The following is a 20,078-nucleotide window of genomic DNA, read 5'->3' as shown; positions in this document are numbered from 1 at the left end:
TTATTAACAGTATCTTAATTGGTGCTTTTTAGAGTTATTTAGGTGACAGAATACTCAGAAGCTTTTACTAGTATTGCAATAATTGTGCTGCCTTTCAAGTCTTAAAATCAAAGTACATGTAACACAGGTTTAATTCTATCATACTGTCATTTTATGCAAAGAATTGAGAAGGTGACTAAAACAATTGAAGATCAATTTTACCTTAGTTTAATATTTTGTATTTTTTTAGCATTCGTCACTACTGAGGGTTCTAGACTTTTTATTTTGCTTAGTAGATTAAACTGCTGCTATTCTAGATCCCACAGTATAATCCATAGGGGGTTATTTGTAAAGTCGAATGCTAATGACTCTAAAAATTCGAGTTTTTTTTATTATAAAATCCGAATTTGCAGTGGTAAAAAAAGTGGAGGCTGCAAAAAGTCAGAATCCAAAAATACTCCATCTTCAACCTGTGAGGGCCTATAGAAGTCAATGGCAGAGCTATTTGCAATTTGAAGATATAATTATATGTGCTTTTCCGTTGATTTCATGGAAAATTCAGACTTTTAGGGCCTCAAAAAATAAATAAATAAAATTAATTTTTTTGTGTGACAATCCGAAAAAGTCAAGTTTTTCATGTTACAATCCGAAAAGGTCATGGTCTTTGTTGATGCGATTATTTTTGTCTCGTTTTTTTATCGATAAATAAGGGTAAATCACAGATTCTAGTTTGGTCAGACTTTTTTTTATTGAAAAAAATCTGAAAAAATAACCCCCTTAATATTCTTCTCAAATTTCCACCAAAATAGTGTCCCCCCTGCCACTGTTTCAGGCCCCTTCAGCCCCACAGCTGTAGACTGATTAAACTGTAATTGGTATAGATGTTTTGTTTTAGATCTGATGTTTTGTTTTAGTTTTAGTATTCTAAAAACAATGAAATGTGTATTGTTTAACACTGATAAAAAAGTCAAGTTGATCTAGACAGGTCTAGTAACTCTAACCTACTGTAACACAGACATTCGGGGGGGGGGGTTCCACAAGGACAAAGAAAGAATAGTCTGTGGCTAAGAAATCCTAATTTACAGTGTAGCTCCATCTGTTTACCAGAAATGCAAGTAACCAAAATTATATTTTGTAACATTTATACAGTATTTTTGGTGTTGTGGCATATGCAGATAGGCTTAAAAATAAGAAGTTACAACTATGGCTGAAGGAATTAGAGACAGTTTGTAAGTTATTTCCCATGTGAGGTTTTTTTTCTTATTTAATTTATTGTTTTGACAGACATTACCATCCCTGTCACATCACAGCCAAAAACATAATTATCACTCCATCAATATTTTCATTTTATTTGGCTATAAATGTGTCTTACATTCACCTTTAATGGCATTTAATATAGAAATGCATGTATTCACACATCAGTGTCCAGCCCTCTGAAGACACTGGAAATTATAGTTCACCATCAAGTAGACCAGGGTTTTTGAAACTAAGCGGCATTCTAGTGAATGACTTCTTGTTCCTTATTTATGGATCCTGATTTTACACTAGAATAGTCTTGTATGAGTCCTAACATTTTTGTGAAGACAATAACTATAGACTTTACAAACACGTATTTAATATTGCTATTCCAGTTAGTTCACTGATTTCATTACAAAGAGTTTGTAAGGCCTTTTGGGGAGTTAACAATTACAATGACGATGCCTTCGTTGACCAGGATTTTGTTGGCTCTAACCCATTTGGTTTATTAGAAACCCCAAGATAACGCTGAAACTCTTTTTGATGTTTCATAGACTTGTGCCTGAATTGGAGGGTGCTACCGTTTTCTGAGAGCAGTTTTGATCAACCTGATAGCTGGATGTGTGCAGACCACCCAGATCCTGCAAAAATCAGGTACAAAAACATATACATTGTGCCTTTTTCATAAATGTCAGGGAGTTATTAATTAAAGTCCGAATGTCAAAAACTCGAAAAATTCAAGTTTTTTTTACTATAAATTTTGAACTTTTAGTGGAAAAAAACATATTTTTTTCAGCATTTATGATACCCCGAGAATGGAAAAAGTCTGCATCCGAAAATGCTCCATCTCAGACCTGCCGAGATTGTATATAAGTCAATGGTAGAGGTCCCTATCCTATTTGGAAGTTTGTGTGGTCTGGGCTCGAATTAGCCCAAAAATAACTATTTGGGACTTTTACGGGCTAACATCTAAACAATTTGAGCTTTTTGGAAAGAAGCCCAAAAAAGTTGAGTGATTTGGGAAAAAAGGCCGAAAAAATCATACGATTCGGGTTGATGCTGGATTTTATCAAGTTTGTCCCCAATCCATTTAAAGCGATACTGACACGTGTCAGTATCAAGTATGTGCAGCACCTGGAATATTTTCCCTGAAAGCTCCCCTTAATGCTGCCTGCGAACCTTTGCGCAGCCAACTGCTCACACTACTGATGGATCTTCTGCCTTGCTTCCGTGACGCTGGGGGCAGAGCGATCCTTCATAGGCTGAAGTCCTGTTTTGATTTGTAATTAGCCTATGGAAGGATTGTGCCGCCCCCAGCCTTGCGTCGCTGAAACTGCACAGAAGGTCTTTCAACAGTGTCGGAGGGTCGGGTCTGTGCAGGTTTGCGGGACTGGAGGGGGGCTTTGAGGGAAAATATTCTGGGTGCAACACATACTTAATACTGACACGTTCCTATGATTTTTATCATGTGTCAGTATTACTTTAAATCGTGCTTTTTTTAATCATAAATATGGTCCAATCGTGGATTCTAGTTTGATTGGACTTTTTTATTTTAAATACTCGATTACTTGATAAATAAGCCCTTTAATGTATACATGGGGTCTGTACCATATAGTACTATACAGATGGGCATAATAATAGTAATAATAATAAATGTAGTACTGATACAATCAGCACAAAGAGCATAATATTAGCTTACTACATAGAGTAGCCATTTCATTTCATAGATTGTAGAATCAACACTACTGCCACTCAGAATACAAGGGTCATGGATTTTACATTTTTAAAGTGGTAATTCGGGTACAGGATTGTGCAGCTCTTTCATGTCAAACATATTCTGGAGGGAGTTTGAATTTTGCACAAAATGGAGTGCGGGTCTATTCAATGATTATATATATATACAGTATATCATCAGCGATTGTAGCAAATGTCCTTCATTACTGTGACCTTATTTGTGAATAGTATTATTTTCGATTAGCAAAGAAATCTTGAATTGATTGCACAACTTAACCAGTTGGTTTATCTTAACACTTTTTACTAAAACAATCAAGAGTCTGTGTGCATAGCTCAGATAATCAGAATAATATGCCATTTTGTGGGAGCTGCCATGTATCATCATAAGCACCTGCAGTGAACACACCAAAATTGATGCAAGCAATATGGCATCCCACATTCATACATCCAACTGAGTACAGAGTAATGGAAAAAGGTCTAATCCACTTAAAGTTTGAAACCTGCCATTCTACCTAAATCTATAATAATAAACATTTGTTCATACAGTGACACGATTCTCTGAAAATAGCAAAACAATAGAACAGCCATGTGTTTTCCTGGATTTACTTTTCATAATTTCTTTCTTCTGTAATATCTAGATGCACAGAACCAGAGCAGCTCCCCACTATACCTGTTGGTACTTTGCCCAGAAAACCTCTACAGTTCACTGACAAAGAAAAACACCTAAGAGATTCCATTGAAAGATACAAGAACAAACGCTTGTGGTCTCAGGTAGGTTTCTTTTCTTCTCAAATTAACTTTACATTGCCAATACTTTTCAATTGGGTGTTTTATAAAACTGATATCACCCTTCTGCAAGTCCAGAGAGATTTACCAATTTTGAAATAATGCTCCACAAAAAAATATTACTTCCATATAAATGAACCCTTATTCTTCAGCGTGCATGTTCTTATTTCTGCCAACAACTGAATGGCAGTAAGGTGGTGAGATAATTAGCAGATCCTTCTATGGTGGATTACTTCTGTTTATTTGGTGGGATATTCATGGTTCTATTTTCAGCCTAGCTTTTCTTTCATAAACTGTTCCCTATTGCCAAACAGTTTGATCTGTACAGCAGTTTGTAAAAAGGAGGGAAGTAGATGGCGCTTGAAGGGAACACCTCCCTAAAGGGCAATATTCCTCTCATCCCTTCATTTTAATTCCCCAAGTAAAGCATGGGAAGCCAGTTTTGTGGAGAGACAATAGTATAAGCTCTGGGCAAATCTGAAACATATTTCCATCAACATGGTATTGCTGGAAGCAGGATACATGGTGTTTTTTAGATGGTATCTGACTCCAGCTAGAAATGAGATGTTTGCTTTAACAACTAACGGTGCAGGGTTTTCCAGATAACAAATCTTTCCATGCCCAAGACGCAAATGGCAAGGACCAAACTCAATTACCCGCCAGCAGCTGTGACAAAAAAACGCCTCAAATAGCAATACAAACAACACAATTTCAAATATGTAAATAAGTTCCTTGAAAAATATAATAAAAAACGAATGTGCCGGGTGCGGGGGTTGTTCAGGATGATTTTGGGAAACCTGCATGGCGCTCCAGGTGAGGTCCAAAGAGGGGCAGATTAAGTGCCTTTCTACTTATATATTCAGGGCCAGTACTGAGTCCTGCACCCCACATAATCAGTCCCAGGGTTCCCTCCCCACAATCCCAGGCACCCTTTGGTGCCAGACAGGAAAAAGTGAGGGGAATTTTGCATGATATGGAGAGGGCATTATGGCTGCAACGGTATTAAAAAGGAGGACTAGATAAGTAAGCAACCAGTAGTGTTCTGCAGGTGCTACACCAGATTTGCTTGCAGCTAGTGAGTGACATAATCAACATGTTATATTAAACCAAAATGGTATAGGTTGAGACAGGTATTTCTGGCTAGGATATCAGGGGAGAGAAAGCCTAGAGCTGAATTTTTTATGTATCCTTGCCAAAAAGTGCCCTATGCAGTTTCCTGTTCCAGTTAATGGTTTGGAACCACCCAAGAAGTCCAATTTGTTACTTTGTTATATTGTAAAAGAAAAATTATTAAATTAAGAGGCCGATGATGTAGTAAGGGTTGAATTGAAAATTCAAATTCGACTAGGGAATTATCCAATCTCGATTCTAGTTTTTAAACAAAATTTAATTTGATTTCCAAGATTTTTCAAACTCTGGTTCGTTAAGAATTTGAATTTGATTAAAAACCTGCCAAATTACTGTATGAGTCAACCGGAGAGGTCCAGTAACCAATTTGGAGATGTTTGTAGCCTTCCTGACCGAGTTTTTTTTTCGGAGAAAAAACTAGAATTGAGTTGAATCAAATTTGATTAATGTTATCAGGTCGGTAAAATTAGTGTGAGTTTTAGATATTTGATTTTTTATTAAATAATAAATATTCAAATTTAAGGGAGTTTAATAAAATGTGCCTCCAAATGTTCAATTGCATAATAGAAGTTAGACAACATTTAATGCTATGTAATGTAACACTTTTTTTACTGTATATATAGGTGCTGGACTTTTATCCAGCTCTCCTCTCCCTATGTGTAAATTGCAATGTATATCACTGTAAGGGTAGGGGCACACGGCGCGATTTCGCCGCGATTCTGCGCTAAGCGAGTTGTCGCTGCGTTTTTTAAGCCGAAATAGCTTTGCTAACTTTGGCGCTGGCGTCAATGCAAATCGCGGCGAAATCGCTGCGCTAATTCACACGCGGCGATTCATTTTCTATTGTCGTCCGAAGTTGCCTCGCTGGGCGTTTCCGGGCGACAGTAGAAAAAGAATCGCCGCGTGTGATTCTGCCCAGCGCAGAATCGCAGCGAAATCGCGCCATGTGCCCCTAGCCTAATGTAGGTAGTAGAAAGTCATGGAGATATGTGGTTCTTGTTAACAGAGAGAAAATCATTACAAGGTGCATAGTACCTTCCTGCTGGTCTGCAGGTCAGGTTACAAACATTGACTGTAGCTTTGCAACCAGTTGGCATACAAGCATTTGATTGGTTAACTGGGAATTGGCATTCACTAGACAAGGGTGTCTAGTGAAAAGTTAATTCTGACAAAGCTCAAAATCATAGTATAGCTTCATGTTAGCCAGTTAGTTTTACAAAAGTAATCAGAAACGTATTTCCAATTATGACAGTTCTGCTGTTTGTGTGTGTTCATGTGTGAGTGATGAAAGGAAATCTGAACCTTAAATACCCATTTAACTTATCAGTAAATAAACATTTGGTCAAGGAGAACTGTGATTTCTGTTGTTCATTAACAGTAGCACATACAACCTATTTGCAGGCAGAAACATCAAATATGCCAAGGTAGTATAAATGCTTCTGTAGGAAAATCTGTGCAGAACAATAAAACCATTCAGTCTGTCAATGAAGAAACAAAAAAACGAAGACTGGTCTACTGCCAAGTTATTAGAATTAAATCATTATAGCATTGATGAGGCTTGTAATTTATGTCCAATAACACTGATGTCATTGGCCTTTTATTCTCCCCAAATTAGTCCGGAGGGGAGATTAAAAATTTGCATAGACGTTTATAGCAAAGCAAGATTTGTTGCACTTTGCTTTTTTGTTATAACAATCACCCTTTATTTTGTCCTTTAACATGTATTATTTTCTCCTTTTCACTTACTAACCAAAATCGATTGCCTTTTATATGGCCAGAACATTCTTGTTTGGTACGTAGAGCAGATGGTGATGGTTTTAAGAGGCAGAAGCACTATAGACCAAATTAATACACCAGCCAGTAATATAAGCAGCAGGGTTTCTGCATGTAAAGGCTATTCACGTAACTAACAGTTCCTGCTTGACCTCTAGCTCCACTCCAGAATTCTTTCTGCTTCACTGGACACCATCAAAATATCTTTGCCAGCAGGGTGGTCAGTAAAATAAATCAGCGTGGCTCATTAACTTATGAGCAGCAACATAAAAGCCTTAATATCAACACTGTTGCCATTTTGACGCTGAAAAGATTTGTGAGCCTCAGTACAAAAGGTTCCAAGACTCAGATTAATGGGTTTCTTGGGCTGATGGAACAACAGATTCTGACAATATACGTACATTACTGGGGTACACTGTTGTGGAGCTTGAGTTCCACTGTCTCTGTAAACTCCTCCCTTTAAATCACATTACCAGAATTGATAATTAAAGGCATTCTTATTACTAAAACCATAACAATGGGGACAATCATTTTTGACTGTAGATTTTGCCAGCAGGAAAAGGTAACCTCCTGGAGATTCCTTAGTTCATTTGGGGTGCATGGGAAACCCTGCTTTGGTTTTTTAAACAGCATCATACTTCACTGAGAGAGTCAATATGGGGCGGCTTTGTTTGTTGTTTGTTTGTAATAAGAAAATGATTACATCTCAGCAGGTTACCAGGGGAGCTGCAGAACCTATTCTATCCTGTTCCTATATGATTAAAATCATTGCAGAACATAATAGTATTTCTTTGTAGCTGAATATTCACGTAGTTATTCTTCACAATAGTTTTATTTACTTCATTATTAAATTACTACGAGATATGTGCTTGTGGATTTCCTCCAGGTACTCCGGTATCCCCCCCCACACACACACACACTCATACACACACCCCAAAAACATACAGGTGGGTTAATTGGCCTCTGATAAAACTGATTGTGGAGTTTGTTTCCCACTGACTAGAATAGTAAATGACAGATTAGAATGCCTTAATCTCAATCTTCTTCTTCTTTAATTATCAAGCAAAGTATATATATAATTCAGCTCAGTGCACTAGGTTCTCTTGCAAAAATACTCTCAGGCTGTTTTTCAGAATGGACTAACATAACAGGAGAGAACTTGCCATAAGAGATACAAGGACAATGTTCTTAAGGCGTCACACCCACTATAGAGTTGATTAACACCCACTATAGAGTTGATTAAGCTTGCTAGGAATATAAAGCAGAGCCCACCTTTCCTATTATAATTTATAAGTTATAATTCAACTGGTTCTTGATGCATTGTAATTATGCTGGGCAGGACTTGACTGAGCTTATCGCATTCCTGTAAAGTGAACCTCAGCATTACTGAGAGTAAGAAGCAAGAGAAGCAGCGACAGACTGGGGGCAGCAGCAGCAAAACCCCCTCTACAGGATCTGCAACCCAAGCCAAATTTAGTGTTAATCCTCGTTGATTAAACATACTTTGCCTCCAGATGTCCCTTAACTTTAGCCTACTTTAAATCTCTACGCTCAGTTTCACAGCAATTTACAGTACAACACCCAGCTGATTCTGTTGTCAGAATCAGGGTCTTAAAGGAAAAGTAAAGTTTAAAGCAGTAGGCTTGAAATGTTGTACTTTATGTTTTGGGCTTCTGTACCAGCCCAAGCCAACCACAGCCGTTTAGCAGTAAAGATCTGTGTTTTCAAAGATGTCCCAGTAGCTCCCCATCTTCTTTTCTGCTGATTCACTGCACATGCTCTGTGCTGCTGTCACTTACTGAGCTTAGGGACCCACTCACAATATACAGTACACAAAGAATAAAAATGTCAATATAAAGCTGATTAGTAATTAATACAGATAATTACTACATGTCAGCTCAGAAACCAGTGCAATTAGCATCAGAACAGCCTTGTAGCATCATCTTATATTACATTCCAACCTCATTTTCTGCTTGATAATTTGTGACGAGCCCTAAGTTTAGCTTCTCAACAGCTCCTCAGAGCCCACTGAGCATGTGAGTGCCGCAGACACTTTCCGAGATGGTGACCCCCTGTGACAAGTTTGAAGTCCTGGATCATTGCTGGTATTTAGAAGCTGAAACTTTAGGCTGGTGAAATAAGTGCAGTATATAAAATATGGTATTTTGGCCATATTCATTTTTAGGGGTTAGTTCTCCTTTAAACTAGCTGCTTAGGGGTCATCTTTGACCAGTCCCTCCCCTCTCCTTCTCTAATCATATTAATAATACTGCCAAAACCCCAAAATTCCTCCACAATATAGCCAAGAAACGCAGTTTTTTTCACAAACAACAGCCAAAACACTAATCCATGCCCTTATGTTATCCCATTTAGACTATTGCAATCTCCTCCTAACTGGTATTCCTGACTCCCATCTCTCTCTCCTCCAATCAATATTAAACTCTGCTACCAGGATCCTTCTGCTCTCTCCTAAAAGGGAACCTGCTCAACCCTAACTAAAATCCTTAGTGTGGCTGCCTGTTAAGCAAAGGATATCATATAAAACCCTTCTACTAACATTCAAAGCACTTCACTCCTCTGCTCCTCACTACATTTCTTCTCGTCTCACTCTACGTTCCTGGTCCCCTTCTATCTCGCTGCTCCTTACCTCTGGAATTCCATCCCTGAATTCCTCCGAAAGGAATCCTCTCTTAATCTCTGCAAGAAAAAAGAGTCTACTTTTTGGATGACTATACCATAAGCCTAGTCCTGTCCCAACTGACTATGCCTTACCTTGTGCACTTCTTTATCTCCAATTTGCACCTGTATGTTAGCCTCCCATCCACTTCTTAGACTGTAAGCTCTACGGGGCAGGGACCTCCTTCCTACTATGTCTCTTACCACATAGCACTTAAGCTCTTTGTCCTATGATTCTGTATATATTTATTATGTGATTTGTCTCCCCTATGTATACTTTTATATATATTGTACTTTTATGCACTGTACAGCGCTGCGGCTCCTTAACAGTGCTTTACAAATAAAGTTATACATACATACATACAAAGGGACAGACATCAATTTCACTAAAGAGTACTTCCACTTCAACTCACTAAAGAGTAGACTGTGCTGTTGACACTAGTATATTGTTAATTAATCAAATAGATCTAGATATGATTTTGTTTCTTTATATATTATATCTGATACAAAATGAAGTCATTGTTAAAACGTCTTTTTTTTGCCAACAGAAATGTAATCTAACTGAGCCTCATTTAGCTGTGACAGCATTACTAAACAGATCGTCTTTACAGGTATGAAATCTTTTTTTAATAAATTTTTATATGTAATTTTAACTGGAACTAGTTATTATAATATTTGAGAAGCTAAAGGAGAAAGCACATGTGTATTAAAAAAAACAGGTAATAGTCTTGTATTTTAATTTGAATGGCCCTTTTAAAAAGAAGAACATACATTTGTCTCGTGAAGAGCTTATCCTGAATGTCAAGCACATATAGACCTATAAACATATTGCATCAAGAAAATTACACTTACTTTCTTTGTGAGCATTCCTCTTTTCTACACTGGTTTGCACAATATCAGTAGACTAAATTCAAGAAATATGTAGAACATGGTCCTTTTCCAACAAGAAACCAGGAAAAGCCTCAAATAGAACTCATTTTACCGGAATATGTTAAGTGAAAACAGATGTTGAAAATATTTCTTAATTAGAACTCCATTCTTTCTTATCCTGTATAATTGCACCAATGCTTGATTTGCTTTGTGTTTGCCTGTATTTTCTGTTTGCACATGATACAGATAGATTCAAAGCTATCTAATCACTTGGCACCATGGGCTTAATGGAGGACTGGTCATTGCTGTTTCATAGAATAACTGGAGCCAGTAGTGATGCAATAATTTAATAAAGAGTGTGATTCAGTTGTGTCTTTATTAAATATTTGCTGAGGTAGAGAGCTTAAGACAAAAATGGTATTCAATTCTACACATTAATCCTCTATCATAGCAAATACTGGGGTACAATGAAATAAAAAAACATCTCTGAGCTAAATTTGTGATAACATTTTTGAATCGTTAAGCAGTGAAGCTGCATAGTGATTAAATTACATATTAAACTGACTAGCTTTACCATGTGAAATCTTACACCAGCCAAAGAATCTAGATTTTTTTAACCAGGATGGAAATCATGTCCCCATACCCAGTCTAGTGGGTCATTCAGCATTGCTGACAAATATTTGGGTGAGGATATAAGACCTAAGTTACAATGCTCCAAACAGTGTGCAAAAAAAGTCACAGTTGGCCATGTTTTTGCACTTTGCCCACTGTGGCATCCCCCTACCCATGCCGTACCTTGCTGAAGGCGCAGCCTGTATTGATGCCTTGTCCTTACTGCCTGCTCTAAAGCAGGAGGCAAAGACAGGACTGGGGTGCACCTCCTGACACTGTTGTTTGCAAAGAGCAGCAAACAACTACAGAACGCATAGATGCTCCTTAGTCCTCTTGCACTTGGACCCAGAGAACTGGTAAACTCCTTAAGCCCTTATATGTGATAAGCCAGGGTGCAGGGACTGGGCAGTAATAAGGCAGAGTAGAGTGCAAAATCTAAGCAAAGTCAAATGGCATATAAATAAATGCATAAACATTTTTTACACCCCATAACATATAGCATACATGTTTATTAGCTTTTGTACCTTTTATCCCACAATGATCCCATGGTATTACTAAGAGTATGAAAAGGTTTGTAAGAACCACACCTTTGAAATGAAGTAACATATTGCACCATCTAGTGGTAAACTGTGAAAATATTTTGAATCTGAAGTGAGCTGAAGTGAAGTGAAAAATTTACACTAGGAAAATGAGATTGGTGGTAAGTAAAACTTCAGAAATATAAAAATATTTTCATATAGCTATGGTAGAGGCTTAAGTACAACTTAAGTATTTGCAGTAAACGTGGTCAGAGCAGACTGTTGTCTGATCTATTATAAGTGCCATTACGTGTGTGTGATTCGTTTTTTTCGTACCCCTTGTGCCACCCTTTTAAAAGGAGAACTAAATCATTGGGATACCAAATTTTAGATACCCCCATTTTAGATACCCCCGTGCTCCTGTTAGGAGAGAACTGCACTTGCCTGGAGTATTTCAATAGAATCTGTCTTATTTTCTCTGGGCCCAGGAAGACACATTCATTCTCCTTTACATGCTAATCTGAGCCCTGCACATGGCAAGGGTGCTTTGCTATGGTACATATGAGGGTCATCTAAAATTAGATAAGTGGAAGGTAGCTACAATAATTTAGTTGGGCCGAACTATTGCATAAAGGATGCTGTACATTGGAAATCATGCAGCAAATTAATTCAAATAGATAGGTTTAGCTGCCTTTTAAAATCACTTGGATTTCAAAAGTAGACATATGATATTTAGGGCAAGCTTGTATCCTGTATGTAGTGCTAACATATTACACATTATACTGTACATCATGCACATGTATCCCTTAAAAATTATGGATTTATGTTAGATTATGTTAGTTAACATGAAGAAAAGTCCTGTATTGTCACAATAAAAAAGTAGTAAATGTTAAACTTTCTGCATAACAGATTTAGAGATATTTCCCATGCCTATGCTGCAAAATCCAACTAACTAACTAACAAATTAGGGATGCACAAAATCCTAAATTTGGGGATTTGGTTAAATACTGACTCTTCCACAAAAGATTTAGCCAAATCCAATCCTTAATTGTCATATTTAAATAAATAACAAATGAGAAAACTGTGAACAAAAATTTGCCAGACCTTTAAAGTCATATTATTTTCAGATTCAGTAAATCCCTTTGAAAAAAATGAACTCTGAAATTATGTAGAAATATATTCTTGGAATTTGATGAGGCAAACTGCCAGAATAAGATTAAAGGTGTTTTAATGTTTCTTTCTTGCGTTTATTACTGCACAGGGAATAGCAAAGTGATGTAGGAATCTTTTTTTTTTTCATCTGAACATTTTATTGATTTTCAAAGAATGATAGGTTAAACAATCATTAATACTAAAAACACGGTACAAATAAACGTTGCACAGTATCACTTCGTATGTCATATTTACACATTTGTATGCATTTAGTTATTGAGATAGATATGATTAAGTATTGCGCCCATTGGCAACATATTGCACTACAGTTTAGCTCTTTTGTCAAACCAGTAGGGGAGTAGGGTAGGTTTGGGAAGAAGAAATAATAAGGGTTAGGGTACAAAGTTTTGTACAGGTTCCATAATGACTTCTAAAAGAAATACGCTTTTTATATTGGGCGCCCTAAGGGAGGTTATTGGTTCTCTGATGTATGTTTTCCAGATAATGGGTCCACGGAAGCCACTCCAGCTCTCCCTCATAACTCCTCTCCAGTAGGTGGTCTCTGATCGACTCCATTGCTCTGATCCAGTTCACTTTTGTCCTGGTATTTGTGACATGACTTGGGGCAGCTGGGAAAATGACAATATGTCTAGCCCCATGTCGGATTTCAAAATTGAATATAAAAAAATCTGTTTACTCTTTTGAGAAATGGATTTCAGTGCAGAATTCTGCTGGAGCAGCACTATTAACTGATTCATTTTGAAAAAAAAATTATTTTCCCATGACAGTATCCCTTTAAAGATACATTTATGAAGGCGTGTATTTTAAAATACATGATTGATTTATGATTGATGTATCCTGTAGAATTGACATCCTAGAAAGGTACCCCAGAATTCCACTGGGGCATGTTAATCTGCTCAAATCCCCTTGAAAATACAAAATGTAAAGATACAAAATATAACCCCCTCCAATCAATATCCTGCTTAGTTGCAAAGCTATATTTTCATTTCTCTGGATAGATGAGTAAAGCTGGCCATAGATGTTGAGATTTTTAAAAGATCAGATCCTGATCGTGAGACCACGATCTTCTCAGAACGATCGTACGATCGTACGAATCTACCATCAACTAAAAAGACCAATTTACCAGGAAAACAAAGGGGAGCTGCCTGCTTGGCCCTGCAAACATAGAGAGATTGCACTGGGACCGACAAAGATTTTTTGACCTGGCCGATCAATTTCCCGACAGATGTCGGCCGAAAAATCGTAAGATGTACGATCGTTCGAATACCACTAACCGCACGATAATTTCGAAGGATTGGTCGGGCTTCCCTAAAATCGGTCGTTCGGCAAGAAGAATCGTCGCGTCTATGGGGACCTTTACTAAGATAGTAGATCTCTGTAGCAAGGGTTAAATAACTCTGATTGCCATCTTGTTTTTAAAGTGCTTAAGAAAACATGGATTGTCATGATTTATTACAGTAACCTCAAATTTTGCATTTTATCATAAGCATCTTTAATGATTATTCTATCAGCTTCATTGTGTAGCCTAAAGAATATTGCTCATTATGGACATTGTTACCTGCTGAAGATGCATTACATTGCAGTAACAGATGCAAGTTAAATATAACATCCATTTATTCAGTTTAAAAATAAATGCAAAATAGTTAGCTTAGTATTTACATTAAATCTCTTTAAAGCTGTTTTGAATAAAATAGGACTTGCATCACTAGAGATTTTCTTACACCTATATATCACACAACTTCAACAAAGAGGCGTATTTAGTAAAAAATTTGAATGAATAAAAAAACTTCAGTACCTCAAACTAGATTTTTTTACTAATCAATTTAAGTGAGTTTACAAGTTGAAAAGAAATTCTCAAATTAAATAATAAAAATTTTGGATAGGACAGCTCCAATTGACTTCTACATGACCTTGTAAGCTTTTACAAATTATTCATTCCATTTTTTTGTATTTCTGTCACGTGACAATTATCAAAAATTTGTTTTCTAAACCATTATTTGCGTTCATGATTTTTAGCACAAAGAATCTTGAATCCCAGAAGAAAAAAACAGCCATTCTTAAATAACTCTCTCATAGAGCTAAGGATTTATTTAGCATTATTAATGATTTTTAAAGGACACGTAAATCCTATATTTTCCTGCCATGTATATAAGTTGAGCATATCTTTACCACCCAAGCCACATCATTTGTACTACATATACCCCCTTCATTTGCCACCATCATTTTTTCCTAAAACAAACCACAGCTTTCACCATATGGCCATTTTCCCTGTGACACACTGACATTTGCAAACAGAACATGTATGCTGTAAAGTTCATGTAATGCAGAATGCAGGTTTACACATGCACAACAAACTTTGATAAAAAAGTACTGCTGGGTTTGAGCACTGTAATGGTTAAGCTGAGCTCAGGATAGGTGGTTGGGAGAAAAAATAGGATCAGACAGCTAGAGTTTCTATGGCAACGAGTAATGCTGTCTCATAATTGACTGTTAGACTGGAGGATGGGTTTAGTAATCTGAGCTGAGAAGAACTGAGCATGCTCATGACCCAACAGACAAAGTAAATTCCTGAGGAAGGGAGCAGAGTGGGTTAGAGGTGTAGAAGGAATTCTAAGTGATTAAGGGGATGCTGTAGTCTTACTGTTAACCATTTAAGTGGCAGTTATTTAAAGATTTCAAAGAGGCTGTTCACTGATTAAATTTTTGTGTGTGGGGGTTGCATGTCTTTAAAGCAAGTTATTCCGTAAATAAATGTTAACCTTTCTACAATTATGTATAATGTAGCCTGCATTATAAGGGACAATCAAGATGACAATCTTACAGTTTTCCCTATTACATGTGCTGCCACCTAAAAATATTAAATTCCATTGACGATGGTGCCCTGGTTCATCTGTGCAAAGTATATTCATAGCTTTTGTGGTTAACACTAAGGGGCAGATGTATCAAGGGTCGAATTTCGAGGGGTTAAATCGCTCGAAATTCAACTGGAGAATAGAATCGAATAGGAAATTTGGGCGAATTTATGCGCTGGCGAATTTACGCGCTGGCGAATGGGCGAATATTTGCCCAGCGAATAGTCGAGCGATCGAATATTCGATCGAAGGATTTTCATTCGATTGAATGCCTATTTATTCGATCAAAAACGTAGAAAAAAAGCCTATGGGACTTTCCCATAGGCATTTAAAGCAATTCAGTAGGTTTAATCTGGCGAAGTAGGCAGTCGATTGATTTTTAAAAGAGACAGTACTTCGACTATCGAATGGTCGAATAGTCGCAGCGTATTTTCGCTCGATCTATTCGAATCAGTCTTCTCAGGCGAATTTACGCCAATTCGATAGTCGAGGAGCACAAAAAACTCCTCGAAATTTGAGTTTTTTTCCCTCTATTCATTCACCCGAGCTTAGTGAATGTACCCCTAAGTGACCTTCCTCCATAGTTTATGTATAGCAAAGAGAGACTGCATCACCAGCATTACGCTATATTTTTTTATCTTGTCTATCTGCTTCCATAATCTGCTCAAAGAGATCAGCTTCTTCGTTTTGAGAATACCCTACGATTGGGGCACATTGCCTAATAGGCTAATAATAGCAAATTTGCACTACTGAGGTAATACATGGCGACCAATCACATTTGTTTACATTTGTTCAGTGACCTTCCTACTGTTGTCTGAACAAAGTTCAGCTTAATTTCATAGCAGCATGCTTTGTAACTTTATGATTTGGATTTCATATAGGTTGTGGTATTCTGAAGTGGTGTCTTTTGTCAGGGATTTTTAACCTGCAGCCAATAGGTCGTATTTCAGTTCTAGGGTAAATGGCAATAACAAACACTAGTAGAATTTTTAATAGTTAATAGGCTTCACAGCAAAATGATATTAGGCTCTACTATAAAGCTCCCCATAGACGCAACGATTCTTCTTATTGAACGACCGATTTAAGTGAAGTCCGACCAATCCTTCGAAATTATCGTGCGGTTAGTGGGATTAGAACGATCATGCTCATTATGCACTTAAATGTGCCCAGCATGGCCACCCACACCGTAAGCTGTCTCCTAGAACAGATCTCATAAAAAAATTCTATAGTTCCCCATCTGGCAGTATTAGGTACCTACATGGTTAAGTCATTTGTTTTGCTGAAAGTAGGCATTTATCAGTTAGTAACTCATATAGCCTGCCTAGATCTGAAGTTATTCTTCCTGGTTTCATGAAGCACCCATATGTAATCAATATGCATAAAATAAATACACACAGATGTTACATAAAAAAAAATAAAACATAGATTTAAATACTGAAATGGTAAAAAAAAAAAAAAAAGTGTTCACCCCAATCACCCTATGATTGATAATAAGTGCACTAATGCATCTTGCATAAGCAAGATCCTGAACTCAACATTGTCAGCATATTACTAGTGAGTGCTGGTAAATATATTCTTTAAATCCAGTCTTGATGTTTTCTATTCAGAGGGGTCTATTCGAAGATGAATACAAATAGGCAGAGGTAAAAGTGGAGACATTCCAAAGCATGCAATCAATAAACATACACTTGTTATTAAAAACTTGTAATTATGTTCATCCCTTTAACATAAAAAAAAAAGGATTTGTTTAAGCGCTTCTTATCATCTCTTCTTTTTTAACTGTGAATAAAATTCCCCCCTGGATCCTTTCAAGCTGTTAGCAATTACTGTAGGCATCACAAATATGCAGGACAATACAGTTAGTTCTTATAGTAACCATGGTAGTTTGATGTCACCTGACGAAGGGGGAGTTGCCCCCGAAACGTTGTGTCGACTTAATAAACACATAAGGGTTAAGCCCCCTACTTGAATTGCACCTGTGTGCCGGTACCTGTTTTCTTCGTTCATGTTACATAATAAACCCATTCCTTAAAGGTATGGCCCTTTTGAAAAATGATATTTAATGCCTTGAAACCATGCACAGTCTGTTGTGGTTAAAGAACATATTCAGCAAAGCAGTTATGGGGGCAAATTTACTAAAGGACGAAGTAACTAACGTTAACGAAAATTCGCTAGGGTGACGTCATTTTGTTACTTCGCCGATTTACTAATGGTCGCTGGCATAATACTCTTGCGCCTGAACGTTACCTGTTCCGCCAGACTTGCCTTCGCCAGCTCAGACCAGGCGACGTGCAATGGAATGTATAGGACTTTTTCAATTTTTAGTGGAAAAAATTTCTAAGTCTCAAAAAAGGCTGGCGTCTTTTAGTTTTTTCAGGGTGATAGGCTGCAAAAGTCCGTAAAAATGTATTTGGGTACCCAGGCTCCCCCATACATTTCCTACCATATGGTACATAAACTATTCACTGGGAACTCGATTTAATTTTATTAAGGTTTCCCTGGGCTTGTGTAGTGTAATGTATTTTCTCCAACATACGTCCATTCAACTTTAACTTCCCGCCATATGCAAATTAGCCAACGCTAGCGCAGCTTCGCATAGCGCAATAACGCTAGCTCAACTTTGCCAGAGTTCGGCGCCCTGGACGCAACTTTGGATTTTAGTGAATCAGCATTGTCCTGGCTAATCTACGCCTGGCGAAGTATTGTGATGTGAGCGAAGCCGTCACTGGCGAATTTAAGGAGGTTAGTGAATTTGCCCCTAAGTATTGCTAAAATCTAACATTTTGTGTTTTACTGTATTTATCTATTTACTTTTGTTAAACTGTGTTTTGGAAAGACATTGTGAAACAAATAGCCATGTCAACATTTCTTGGTTTCCTGGTGGATTTTTTTAAAAAGGGTCTAGACCCTACAGTTTTTTGTAATGAAAGAAAATGTAATTCTAAAAAACTTAGCAATTTACATGACTTAATTAAAAGTTATTTGTCAATGAAATTACTTTTAAAAGCAACATCTTTGTCTTTTGAGGCAAAGTAGCAGAACCCAAATGATTTACTTATCTGGGGGAGAAATGATCATTTTGCTGCATTGTTTAAAGAGTCAGAAGTAGATCACAGAAAGAAAAAAACAAATGCTGCAGGGGGCCAATGTTTTACGATCAAGGATAATCTGGACAGCAATTTTTTTTCTCTTTCTGCTGCATTACCACTTACTCTTGGGTAGGTGAGGCAATATCTGAAACCCTTACAAAGGACCCACTTATCACTGGGTTTTATGGTGACCCATGATCTCATCCCTGGCATGATGGCATCTCTGGTAGAGAGGAAACAGAAGGGGAAAGGACAGTGAGGTGGTTGAATTGAAAGGAGAATGGGAGATAGTTAGTTATGCAGAAAAAGAAGAAAGTGAAGGAGAGACATGAGAAAAAGAGAGGTAAGTAGTGGAGAAGAGAGGATGGATTGACTGCAGAATATAGAGGTTAAGTGAAATGGTGTGCACTGTATATATACAGTAACTGGTATATGGCAGGGGTAGGCAACCCGCGGCCCAGAGCCTCATGCGGCTCTTCATCCTGCTTGCTGCGGCTCGGTCTTGCGGCTTTGTCTGTCACGTCGTCTATACAGCCCTCACACCTGCTGGCGGCTTCTTGAGTGTGCAACCGCAGTATGCTTACGACAAGCTTTCCGCGGTAGCACACTCAGGAAGCCGCAGCTGGTGTGAGGGCTGTATAGACATCCCAGGAGTGACAGGCAAGACCGCAAGAGCAGCAACATGATTCATCATGGTCCTTACGAGGTCACACACTCAAGGCAATAGAGGGAAGACCAGCATGGAGCTTTAGAAACAGAAGTCACATTAAACAGTTGATACCACTAGCATTTAATAGGGCTATTCAGTGTTTAATTTATTTCAAAGTAGGCCTACACATACACACTGCAATTATGTTTGTTGTATTCTGTTGTTATAGCAGTTAAAATTAAAAAAAAGGCTAAAACTTTTAAAAGTTTATAACCTGTGTTATAATTTATTCGGCTACAGACTATTTTTCTTTAGTGGAAGAGGGGGCAAAATGGCTCTTTTGATAGTAAAGGTTGCTGACCCCTGGTATATGGTGTGAGCCTGTGCCCTGGCGCACCATGGCAGGTCAAAGATCCTCTGTCAGAAAATCCAGGCTTTTTGTTACGTATAGCACTATGAAACATTGGGGTATTACCAGAGATAAAAAAAATTCAATGGCTGCCATCCAGAATAAGTTAACAAAGGAAGGTGAAAGCATAGCGAGTAAGTACTTTTAAAATACATAATTTTATGCAAATGATTTATGGTGCAGGACTCTCATTATGTACAGCTTTTATAAATAGCTTCCCTACAAATGAAAAAATGTAGTTCCCCTTTCATTGTACTGGTTTCAGTGTGCAGTCTGGTGAAAAAGGCAGCTTTTATTCTGTGGCTGAATTCTTTCTTTACATCAAATTTTAATTGAATATATCGCATTTATTCCAGCGCAGCAGTGTGAAAGAGCCATTATTTGCCATAAGCAGGACAATCCCACAGAATCGTGTGAACATTTTACCCTTTTATGCTTTGTAAAACAAGCTTCCAATGCACTGACAGATGCATTCTCAAACAAAATGGCAATTGCGCAGTGCGTTGCTACGGCTACTTGCAATAAATCACAGAGGTGCTATCCTCATTTAACATCACATATTAAGTAACATCGATCCCTCTGTGAATTTACGTT

General features: G+C 37.5%; 1 protein-coding gene across 3 annotated transcripts in view; it reads left to right on the top strand.

The window, feature by feature from the left end:
• LOC108709508 (MORC family CW-type zinc finger protein 1-like) overlaps positions 1-20,078 on the top strand; it is an 85,190-nt gene that overhangs the window by 41,648 nt on the left and 23,464 nt on the right. For all 3 annotated transcript variants that reach the window (XM_041583894.1, XM_041583893.1, XM_041583892.1), the window contains 3 exons: positions 1,770-1,869; positions 3,588-3,720; positions 9,861-9,923. In XM_041583894.1, coding sequence (XP_041439828.1) covers positions 1,770-1,869; positions 3,588-3,720; positions 9,861-9,923 — 296 coding nt within the window. The remainder of the gene's footprint in view (positions 1-1,769; positions 1,870-3,587; positions 3,721-9,860; positions 9,924-20,078) is intronic.

The sequence above is a fragment of the Xenopus laevis genome, chromosome 2S (genome assembly GCF_017654675.1).
Source record: "Xenopus laevis strain J_2021 chromosome 2S, Xenopus_laevis_v10.1, whole genome shotgun sequence".
Classification (NCBI taxonomy): Eukaryota; Metazoa; Chordata; class Amphibia; order Anura; family Pipidae; genus Xenopus; species Xenopus laevis.
This window is presented reverse-complemented; position numbering and strand designations above follow the sequence as displayed.